The sequence below is a fragment of the Oncorhynchus masou genome, chromosome 2, assembly GCF_036934945.1.
Source record: "Oncorhynchus masou masou isolate Uvic2021 chromosome 2, UVic_Omas_1.1, whole genome shotgun sequence".
In the NCBI taxonomy this organism is placed as follows: Eukaryota; Metazoa; Chordata; class Actinopteri; order Salmoniformes; family Salmonidae; genus Oncorhynchus; species Oncorhynchus masou.
In genome coordinates, this window is record NC_088213.1 from 13,235,068 (window position 1) to 13,247,737 (window position 12,670).

Here is a 12,670-nt window from a genome sequence, read left to right on the forward strand (position 1 = left end):
GGGCTTTATAAATACATTTGATTTGATCTGTACACCAGCGGAACCCATCCAACTTGAATAAGCTGGAGCAGTTTGCCTTGAAGAATGGGCAAAATCTCAGTGGCTAGATGTGCCAAGCTAATAGAGACATACCCCAAGAGACTTGCAGCTCTAAGGTGGCTCTACAAAGTGTTGACTTGGGGGAGGGGGTGAATAGTTATGTACGTTCAAGTTTTCAGTTTTTTTGTCTTATTTCTTGTTTCACAATAAAAACATATTTTGCATCTTCAAAGTGGTAGGCATGTTGTGTAAATAAAATGCAACCCCCCCAAAAATACATTTGAATTCCAGGTTGTAAGGCAACAAAATAGGAAAAATGCCAAGGGGGGTGAATACTTTCGCAAGCCACTGTAAGCCCTTAACCCAGGTTAAAATACTAGCAATGTACTGTGTAAAAGGCTCTGTCGTAAAGTTTTCCCTAGGGACAGATCTAGGATCAGCTTCCTCTCCCTCAGTCCTAACCTTAACCATTTAGTGGGGAAAATGCTAAACTGACCCAAGATCAGCATCTAGAGGGAACTTCACCCTATTCTGTGTAAAACTGTAGGCTACTAAAGATTGCACTTTATGAGTAAGTGAATCCAGGCCAAATCTAAAAGTGCTTTAGTAGAGGAAGGCTACTAGGTGCTTATGGGCTCATCTGTTAGGGGCAGAGGTGTGTTGGAGCAAAGCACAAGTTACTGTTAAGCTCAGAGGCCCCATACACACTGAGGTTGCATAACACATTTGACAATGGAAGGGATGCAATGGATATTTTAGTGATACAGTGCAGAGTTTGCCTGCAAAAAAACCTTGTACACAATTGTGTAAATCGCCACAGCGGTTGCAATTTTGTACAGAAAAACTGTTGGATGCATTATCGCCTCTATGTCAGATGTGTTATGGACCATGTGTATACAGGGCCCAGAGGTTGCTGGAGGACACCCCGAGATTTCAGTGAAACCAATTCATATCAGGGCAACAGACTGTCAAGTGTTTTTAGATGACAAGAGCAACATTCATGGTTTTTCTCTGTGCCACCATGTTTTGGGCTAAGTAAACCCTTGGCAGAGACTGTCATCTTGTTTACGAAATGGTTTCGCGAGCAAATTCAAGAAAACCTCAATCAGTACTGTAGCTTCTGTTCAGGCCAGGGTCTCTCCGAAGTGAGAAAGACAGTTACTGCCTATTGCTGATCCGGGAAGCTTTATTCAGTACGTTAGAGATTTGATCTGGGTTAGATACCTGATCTGATATGCTTCATTGGTTTTCAAACAATATTATATTTTCTAGGAGGTTGCATTTACCACTCTATGCATACATGTTGTCCAGAGTTGCACACTGTGTGTGTGTGTAAAGGTTCAATGGTGTGTGCATGTGGTTCACTGGTGTGTGTAGGTTCAATGTTGTGTGTGTATATGTAATACCTGGCATAGTATGGTACAAGCACCCTGTATTCCTCCCTCCAGGTGGGACCCCTGTCAGCGCTCCCTTCATTAATCCATCATCCCTCCCTCCATCCTTTCATCCCTCATCAGCGGTCAGGTTACAGCAAGGCTGTGTTGGAGAACTTACCTACCCCCTACCTCTCTCTCCCCATATTGCTCCACCCACCCACCTACCCCCCATCTCTCCACGTTCCCCTCTCAATGTGCCCCCTCTATCCCTCTGTATCCTTCTCACAATCTGCCCAGAATATTCCCTCCTTCCCCGAATGAGGGGAGAGGGTGGGTTGAAAAAGAGAGGGGGGAAAGAAGGAGAGAGGGGGGGAGAGAAGGAGAGCGAGGAGAAAGATGGGGAGAGAAGGAGAGCGAGAGGGGGGAGAGAAGGAGAGAAGGAAAGAGGGGGGGAGGAGAGATAGGGGGAGAGAAGGAGAGATAAGGGGAGAGAAGGAGAGAGAGGGGGAGAGAAGGAAAGAGGGGGGAGAAGGAGAGATAGGGGGAGAGAAGGAGAGAGAGAGGGGGAGAGAAGGAAGAGGGGGGAGAAGGAGAGATAGGGGGGGGGAGAGAAGGAGAGCGAGGAGAAAGATGGGGAGAGAAGGAGAGCGAGAGGGGGGAGAGAAGGAGAGATAGGGGAGAGAAGGAAAGGGGGGGGATAGGGGGAGAGAAGGAGAGATAAGGGGAGAGAAGGAGAGAGAGAGGGGGAGAGAAGGAAAGAGGGGGGGAGAAGGAGAGATAGGGGGAGAGAAGGAGAGCGAGGAGAAAGATGGGGAGAGAAGGAGAGATAAGGGGAGAGAAGGAGAGAGAGAGGGGGAGAGAAGGAGAGCGAGGAGAAAGATGGGGAGAGAAGGAGAGATAAGGGGAGAGAAGGAGGGAGAGAGGGGGAAAGAGAGTCTTGGGAGAGAAGGAGAGGATAGTCAAATGTAGGAGATTGGGGGATGCAGGCAAGTCTCTTACAAGCAACATTTAGTTGATCCCATTCGATAGACACAGCAGACAGGTTGGATAAGAGGTCAATAAACTTCCATTCAACACAGGCTTCTCCAATTATAAGAAGTTTATTCATGGTTGTACAGTATATACACAATACAGTATATTTACACTGAAGAGGATTTGAACATATTACACCATAAATGAACACCATCTCACTGACACAGCAGTGAAGTTAGCAAACCCTCCCATGTTGGTATCAACACACTGGATGTCCCAAATGGAACCCTTGTCAGTGCACTACTTTTGACCAGGGCCCATAGTGCACTATGTAGGGAATAGGGTGCCATTTGGGATGCATCCTCAATACACAATATAGTACTGGCAACTTCAAGCGCCAACACTTGAAGTAAAACTGATGGGCATCAAACCGAAGGGCAAACTCCTACACATAGTTAACCCTGACTTCTGTCTACAGTTTTGTTAAATGCACAAGTCAGAGTTTAGCCCAGCAGCAGAAAATGTTTAAAATCTAATGAACCCTTCATCTAATGTCTATCTGAGCTAGTATGAGAGATTGGTATAGGAGAGTGTCATTGGTTTAGAGACAGTCCCAGTCTCTATACTGCAGGGCAGGGGTGAGTCCTTTCTGCTGTGTCCTTGGTCTGTTGGGAGATGGCTTATGAGGAAACGGAACTGCTTATGGTGTTGTTTACTCATATATCTCACACATACACAACCCAGTTGAGTGTTACGTTCCACTGTCCTGTGAAGTGAGTACACTCTGTGTTCAGTAGATCTGGGACACGTGTCTTTACGGCCCGTTTTGTCCAACCATCTGTTTTATGGTTGCAAAACTCCAGTAACCTTCCCAAAATCCCCAGGTTTTCCAGAAATCCTGGTTGGTAGATTCTGGATTTCCTGCTTAATCCTGATTTTAGGAGTCTTACAACTGGATTTCTGGAAAACCTGGCATTTTTGGTAGTTACCGGAAAATTGCAACCCTAGTCCCTTCTATCTTCAGGCTCAGGTTTAACTGGTAGTCAATCCATCTTAGTGGTGCTCCAGAGGGGGAAGTGTGGGGTGTGTTGGGGGCACACAGGGGGTTTTGACCTGGTCCCTGGGGGTTTGGGCCCAAGCTATGACAGGATGAGGCACCCCCATCCCTGAGTCTCCTCTCAACATATCCCAATATCTCCTGTCCTGTCCTCTCTTTTGCTTCAACATCTCCCTCACCCCTCCTCGTCCAGAGCTCCACGGCCCCCTGCTCTGAACACTGGGGGCCTGTGAATGTGTTTTTCTCTCTCTTTCTCTCTCTTACTCACTCACTCACTCACTCACTCACTCACTCACTCACTCACTCACTCACTCACTCACTCACTCACTCACTCACTCACTCACTCACTCACTCACTCACTCACACACAGACAGACAGACAGACAGACAGACAGACAGACAGACAGACAGACAGACAGACAGACAGACAGAGAGCTATGATTCTGTGACTGCTAGCTTCTGCCTGGGACACCACGGCCGGTGTTGTACAACGGCTACCTTCTTTTCCTCATGCTGGTCTCTAGCCTCCCCAGCTCCTCATAGGACTGGTAGAAGACCTCTAGCTCACGGGGGCCCCAGCCCCGCCAGACACACAGGCACCAGGCACTATTTTCGTTGCGAAAGCCACACACAACCGTGTCCTTTGCCACCAGTGCGGCCTCCTCCAAGGTCCTGAGAGAGAGGGGGTAAAGAGAGAGAGGGGGGGTAAAGAGCGAGGGAGAGGGAGGAAGAGAGGGAGGGAAGAGTAATAGAAAGAGAGAAGGGTGAAATAGGGAGGAGAGAAAGAGAGAGTTAAACATTGAAATGAGTATGTGTGGATTCTTCATAGAAGTAGCCAGGCTTTACTGAGAAGAGGTTCCCTGGAAGGCTACAGAGGAGTGCACTGAGGAGTACACACAACACCCTGTTTACATAGGATTTCTACCTCCAGGTAGGAGGTGCCCTAAGGCACACATCTAGAATGAACATACCTTCCCTAAAACCTGACTTTAACTCAAGATCTTAGATCAGTGATTAAAGTGCCATCGACAGGTTAATACATACTTTCCAGAACTGACACAAACAGGTAAATCATCGCATTCCTGATTTATGTAGGACATGACACAAACACTCTGGGAAGAGGGAAGGATTCCACATAGCTTGTTGCCGTGTTGCGTGCTGAACCATGCATCATATACACACCCCCATATTATCATCCTGCTACTGTTGTTTCATGTGTTGTAGCTTACCATCATCCTCTCTGGTACGCACTGCAATCTACAACACTGTTGTTTCATGTGTTGTAGCTTACCAAGACTACCAACATCCTCTCTGGTACGCACTGCAATCTACAACACTGATGGTTACACAACACTGTTGTTTCATGTGTTGTAGCTTACCAAGACTACCATCATCCTCTCTGGTACGCACTGCAATCTACAACACTGATGGTTACACAACACTGTTGTTTCATGTGTTGTAGCTTACCAAGACTACCATCATCCTCTCTGGTACGCACTGCAATCTACAACACTAATGGTTACACAACACTGTTGTTTCATGTGTTGTAGCTTACCAAGACTACCATCATCCTCTCTGGTACGCACTGCAATCTACAACACTGATGGTTACACAACACTGTTGTTTCATGTGTTGTAGCTTACCAAGACTACCATCATCCTCTCTGGTACGCACTGCAATCTACAACACTGATGGTTACACAACACTGTTGTTTCATGTGTTGTAGCTTACCAAGACTACCATCATCCTCTCTGGTACGCACTGCAATCTACAACACTGATGGTTACACAACACTGTTGTTTCATGTGTTGTAGCTTACCAAGACTACCATCATCCTCTCTGGTACGCACTGCAATCTACAACACTGATGGTTACACAACACTGTTGTTTCATGTGTTGTAGCTTACCAAGACTACCATCATCCTCTCTGGTACGCACTGCAATCTACAACACTGATGGTTACATGCCATCTACAACACTGATGGTTACATGCCATCTACAACACTGATGGTTACATGCCATCTACAACACTGATGGTTACACAACACTGATGGTTACATGCCATCTACAACACTGATGGTTACACAACACTGATGGTTACATGCCATCTACAACACTGATGGTTACATGCCATCTACAACACTGATGGTTCCATGCCATCTACAACACTGATGGTTCCATGCCATCTACAACACTGATGGTTACATGCCATCTACAACACTGATGGTTACATGCCATCTACAACACTGATGGTTACATGCCATCTACAACACTGATGGTTCCATGCCATCTACAACACTGATGGTTCCATGCCATCTACAACACTGATGGTTACATGCCATCTACAACACTGATGGTTACACAACACTGATGGTTACATGCCATCTACAACACTGATGGTTACATGCCATCTACAACACTGATGGTTACATGCCATCTACAACACTGATGGTTCCATGCCATCTACAACACTGATGGTTCCATGCCATCTACAACACTGATGGTTACATGCCATCTACAACATTGATGGTTACATGCCATCTACAACACTGATGGTTACATGCCATCTACAACACTGATGGTTCCATGCCATCTACAACACTGATGGTTACATGCCATCTACAACACTGATGGTTACATGCCATCTACAACACTGATGGTTACATGCCATCTACAACACTGATGGTTACATGCCATCTACAACACTGATGGTTCCATGCCATCTACAACACTGATGGTTACATGCCATCTACAACATTGATGGTTACATGCCATCTACAACACTGATGGTTACATGCCATCTACAACATTGATGGTTACATGCCATCTACAACACTGATGGTTACATGCCATCTACAACACTGATGGTTACACAAGACTGATGGTTACATGCCATCTACAACACTGATGGTTACATGCCATCTACAACACTGATGGTTACATGCCATCTACAACACTGATGGTTACACAACACTGATGGTTACATGCAATCTACAACACTGATGGTTACATGCCATCTACAACACTGATAGTTACACAAGACTGATGGTTACATGCCATCAACAACACTGATGGTTACATGCCATCTACAACACTGATGGTTACATGCCATCTACAACACTGATGGTTACACAAGACTGATGGTTACATGCCATCTACAACACTGATGGTTACATGCCATGTACAACACTGATGGTTACACAATACTGATGGTTACATGCCATCTACAACACTGATGGTTACACAACACTGATGGTTACATGCCATCTACAACACTGATGGTTACATGCCATCTACAACACTGATGGTTACATGCCATCTACAACACTGATGGTTACATGCCATCTACAACACTGATGGTTACACAAGACTGATGGTTACATGCCATCTACAACACTGATGGTTACACAACACTGATGGTTACATGCCATCTACAACACTGATGGTTACACAAGACTGACGCACTGCAATCTACAACACTGATGGTTACATGCCATCTACAACACTGATGGTTACATGCCATCTACAACACTGATGGTTACACAAGACTGATGGTTACATGCCATCTACAACACTGATGGTTACACAACACTGATGGTTACATGCCATCTACAACACTGATGGTTACATGCCATCTACAACACTGATGGTTACATGCCATCTACAACACTGATGGTTACATGCCATCTACAACACTGATGGTTACATGCCATCTACAACACTGATGGTTACATGCCGTCTACAACACTGATGGTTACATGCCATCTACAACACTGATGGTTACATGCCATCTACAACACTGATGGTTACACAACACTGATGCCATCTACAACACTGATGGTTACATGCCATCTACAACACTGATGGTTACATGCCATCTACAACAAAATCTACACACAATAGCAGTATCGCCATAGAGAATGATGAAGACTTTCGTAATGCCCTATAAAGCCTTTATAAGTTGTAGTTTGTTTCAAATGGGATGAAATTGATACAGAGACCGTGTTCGATAGCATTACATATGTGGTGCATTGTGGGTAATTGTGACTGACTGATCTACAAATCACCTTGCATCCTAAATAACGAGTCATTATGATTTGTAGATCAGTCAGTCAGTCTACAGTGGATGTGAAACAAGCCCAGAATCTCCAGCGTGTTTCTCACAGCCTATCCTGTATTCCTGCGACCCTATTGGCCAGACCTCAAACTGTCCCTGGTGCTACTAGTCTAAATGGGATCTAACGTCACCCTATTGAAGTTGAAATGGCTACGGTAAGGGTTCATGTTAAAGTTAGGGTATGGGTTAAGGTTAGGGATGTCCTAAGGATCCCAGATAGCACTAACCCCCTGACAACCACTGCTTATTAAGGACCTCGGCTTTGGGTGGCCCTTTCATTGCCTGCTGCTAAAACCTCACGCTCACACACTGACACACGTACACGCATGCACTTCAGACAGAAGTCCTCTTCTGCTGTAGCTAAAACAGCTGCTGGGACGTTTATAGGAATAATTACAGAGTGGTGAAAAACCCCGTTAAGCACATGATGAGGGATCTCTGCTGGGTCTTTATTGAAGCTGAATCAGCAAATTAATCTCCGGCTCCTTTTCTTGCTGTGCCAGAAAGTGTGTACGTCCCAAATTGCACCTTATTCCCTATGTAGTGCAATACTTTTTTACCAGGGCACACAATAGGGAACAGGGTGCTACTACATATGGACTAGGGTTCCATTTGGGATGTAGCCAGACAGTTCTGCTGGCCTACTTTGCTACAGCAGATAAAGAGGTCCAACACTCCACAGGTCTGGAATGAGGCCTGTTTTTCACTGTTAACACCATGGCTGGATCCCAAATGGAACCCCATGCCCTGCATAGGGCCCATAGGTGTTCTGGTCAAAGGTAGTGCACTCTATAGAGCAAAGGGTTCCATTTGGGATGCATCCTGTGGCTTGGACGGGGCAATGTGCCGGTGTTACGGTAGAAAGACATTTCCCTGACATTTGGTTCCGCCCCTGTATTAAAATTCTAAATCAAATAACTAAATGATCCTTGGTATGACCTTCTTAAAACAATTCCATATAGCTTAGTAGAACCCCCCCCCCTCTCCCCCCGGCTGAGACTGTAATGGGTTAATCAATGGAGCACTTTCCCACACTGTCTCGTTGGATGTTATAATTGCATTGGGGATTCTTTGTGTGGTGCAATCTATTTGAAAGTGACTATAATTTACAGCAGGTGTCTTCAACTGCACTTCCTGGAGCATGGAGGGTTTCTGTTCTGCTTCCCAGACAATGGCCAAGGTGCAAAAAAAGATTGAAGAACAGATATGACATCATCGTTTGACCACTATCCAGGCTTTAAACTACGGCGCGCGACATGGTTCAATGTGCCTATAAATCAGCACAATCTGCTTTTTCATTTTTTTTCAAATTGAAGCTGTCTTTGGAGCTAGAATTGGGATCATGTAATACTGTGCTAATGATGACACAAAGAAGAGCAACAGAAAGCATTGTACAATACCGCAAAATCAACAAATGAGGCGTTTATGGTAAATGCATGGGGGTAATTATACACCTTTGCCATTAAGGCCAAAGGTGTATAATATCTTACACTATCGTGCCGACCCCAGCGGAACTGTGCTGGCTCAGACAGTCTTTTCCAGCACGGTTACAGCTACTATGGTGGATACGTAACCAGGCCAGCCCAGTACGGCTCTGCTCGGCAGGATGTAAAGGCTACTACTGAAGGAGAAGCTGTAGTCAACAGACACTGTGGCCCTTGAAGGCTAGGAATGGGATACCTGCTTTAGAGCATGAACCCATACGGTAGCCTCTACAATTGGGTACATCCTATGGATCCCAAAGGAAATATCATTGAGGCCAGTGCTGCTCCACCCTCTTCCTGGAGATATACCGTCCTGTAGGTCTCAGTCCAGCCCCAACCTGACATACCTGATTCAGCTAGTTAAGGTCTTGGTAAGCAGCTAATAAACTACGGTGTGCTAAATAACAGTTGGACTGAAACCCTGCAGGACGGTAGCGCTCCAAGGAAGCAGCCCTGATCTAGCCTATCAGAGGGCAAGGGAGGGCTATTACCATATTCACAAAACCTATCCAGACTTCTCAGATTTAAAAGCATTGTTTAGGGGGTGGGGCTAGGAGCGGATTTGTAACTGGCTGTTCCATCAGCATGGTGGAAGCTGATTGGACAGACAGTCTACACACCTCACTGGCTATTAAAAAGAATGGATGCATCTCAAACTTTCCCTTTAGACTATTGAGAAACAGCCTTCCTGACAGGATATGACCTCACCCGTAAGAGGAAGTTCCGGGGGGGCAGAGCACAGCGATGACACGCCCCCTGAGCTGTCCTGTCTGCCGCTGGACCTCGATCACCATCACGTCACCACCACTCCTGGAACACAACACAGTAGTGACTAAAGATCTGTTCTTGGCAGAGTCAAATAGGTAGTGTTTCAGTGGGGCTGACCACGTAGATTATACTCATAGATTCTAATTATACTCGGATTCAAATCACTTCTTGCTGATTTGAGTATTGGCTCAATAATGACAAAGAAGCCCAAAACGTGTCTGCTGCAGAGGGACAAGACAAAGCCATGATAAAATATATTGGCTCACCATGAACTAGAAAGTTAGATAGAGAACAAGCTATAGCTGACTAGCACAACAACTAACGGTAGCAATCATGGTTACTTTGCACATTTTTTATTTTTATGTTTGACATACTTGGTTAGTTGAATAGTATTTTGTAAATGACAAACCTTATTCAAAACTCTAAATTGTGATTTGAGGACAGACCTAAGTCTCATCTGTTGGCATATTTCCACCATAAGACTTGACCCCAGTGTTTGGCCTAAAGACATAGTGTTTCACCCTCTGACGCCTGGCCCAAAACAAGTCTCCTCTGGGCCAGAAAAAGACCCTGACCTGGATCCAGACTGGGCCATTTGGGCCTTTTCTAAAAAGCCTTTTCCTTCACAAAAGGAACCGTTCAGATATTTCAGTGGTTGTTGATTCTGCTCTTCACGTCTTTAGTGTCAGCCCGAGCTATAGAAACACAACTTCCTCTAAATAACAACTAGTGCTTACATCCAAAACAGATTGGAGTAGGACCAGACAGACCAGATGGAAATGTTGCAGTATCAGATCTCACAACGCCTGGAGGAGTGTTAACGTCTCAGGAACCACCTAAATATGGTACAGCAATCTTTTCTTGACTGCAAAAAAGTATGTTGTAAGACAGTGTGACATGCTGGGTTTGTGTGTGTAGCATTGTGGGTACCTGGGGATCCAAAGGGCTCCATTGACAGCCAGCACAGTGAGGGCCTGCAGGTGGGGGGGAGTGGTGGTAAAGGTTGTGGTGGGGTCAGAGTTCACCACAGGGTCAGGGTCGTCTGGGTGGTCCTGAGGCCTCTCTTCCTCCTCAGTGGAAAAAGGCATACTGCTGGAACTAGCCAATGAGCTGAGTGCGCAAGAACTGGATCTGTCCAATCCCAGCGGCTCTGACAAGGGGCCGGATCGGTCAAATCCCAGCGAAGGGGTGGAGTCAGAGGAGATGGAGCAGTAGTCCGTCAGCGAATCCTGGTGCTGGATGATCTGAGTTCCCGCCTCCTCGCTGTAGATCAGCGTCACTCTGTCGTTAGGACATTCCTCCTCCTCTTCATCTAGACTCTTTCTCTTTGAGTCAAGGTCAGGACTAGTAGCCATGGTAACCCCTGCAGGTCGCTGTACTGTGAACACGTCCCGGAGAGGGTTGGCGTCTCCACAGCTGGAATGACGAAATGACATTTGTATTATGTGTATGTATTGGTCACATGGTCTGTTGCAGAGTGAAATTGTGTATTGGCTGTGTATTTGTATTTATTATGGATCCCTATTAGCTGCTGACCCTTCCTGGGGTCCAGTTTATACAATTTTTAAAATATGACAATACATTCACAGATTTCACAACACACTGTGTGCCCTCAGCCCCGACTCCACCACTAGCACATATCTACAGTTCTAAATCCATGTGTATGTGTGTCTATAGTGCGTATTTTATCATGTGTGTGTGTATGCATGTGTCTGTGGCTATGTTTATGTTGCTTCACAGTCCCCGCTGTTCCATAAGGTATATTTTTATCAGTTTTTTTATCACGTTACTGCTTGCATCAGTTACATGATGTGGAATAGAGTTCCATGACGTCATGGCTCTATGTAGTACTAACGTAGTACTGTGCGCCTCCCATAGTCTGTTCTGGACTTGGGGACTGTGAAGAGACCTCTTGTGGCATGTTTTGTGGGGCATGCATGGGTGTCCGAGCTGTGCGCCAGTAGTTCAAACAGACAGTTCGGTGCATTCAACATGTCAATACCTCTCATAAATTCAAGTAATGATGAAGTCAATGTCTCCTCCACTTTGAGCCAGGAGAGATTACATTTACATCATTACATTTAAGTCATTTAGCAGACGCTCTTATCCAGAGCGACTTACAAATTGGATTGACATGCATATTATTAAAATTAGCCTACTGTGTACATCCAAGGGCCAGCCGTGCTGCCCTGTTCTGAGCCAATTGCAATTTTCCTAAGTCCCTCTTTGTGACACCTGACCACATGACTGAACAGTAGTCCAGGTGCGACAACACGAGGGCCTGTAGGACCTACCTTGTTGATAGTGCTGTTAAGAATGTCTCCATCTTAGCTACTGTTGTATCAATATGTTTTGACCATGACAGTTTACAATCCAGTATTAGTTTAGTCCCCCCAACTTGCTCAATTTCCACATTATTTATTACAAGGTTTAGTTGAGGTTTAGTGAATGATTTGTCCCAAATACAATGCTTTTAGTTTTAGAAATATTCACAACTAATTTATTCCTTGCCAACCACTCTGAAACTCATAGCTGACATGTATAGTGTTGATTCATTCACATACATAGACACACTGGCTTTACTTATGTCATTAGTAAAGATTGAAAAATGTAAAGGGGCCTAGACAGTTGCCCTGGGGAATTTCTAATTCTACCTGGATTATGTTGGAGAGGCTTCCATTGAAGAACACCCTCTGTGTTCTGTGAGACAGGTAACTCTTTATCCACAATATAGCAGGGGGTGTAAAGCCATAACACATAAAATTTTCCGGCAGCAGACTATGATCGATAATGTCAAAAGCTGCACTGAAGTCTAACAACACAATCTTTTTATCATCAATTTCTCTCAGCCAACCAGC

At 45.2% G+C, this 12,670-nt stretch overlaps 1 protein-coding gene across 1 annotated transcript in view; it reads right to left on the reverse strand.

The window, feature by feature from the left end:
• Window positions 1-2,496: 2,496 nt before the first annotated feature.
• The window catches only part of lrrk1 (leucine-rich repeat kinase 1), a 116,333-nt gene continuing 106,159 nt past the window's right edge, over window positions 2,497-12,670 (reverse strand). The window contains exons 37-39 of the mRNA XM_064987839.1: window positions 10,743-11,228; window positions 9,753-9,854; window positions 2,497-4,115 (exon numbers count right to left, since the gene is read on the reverse strand). Coding sequence (XP_064843911.1) covers window positions 3,938-4,115; window positions 9,753-9,854; window positions 10,743-11,228 — 766 coding nt within the window. The 3' untranslated portion in view covers window positions 2,497-3,937. The remainder of the gene's footprint in view (window positions 4,116-9,752; window positions 9,855-10,742; window positions 11,229-12,670) is intronic.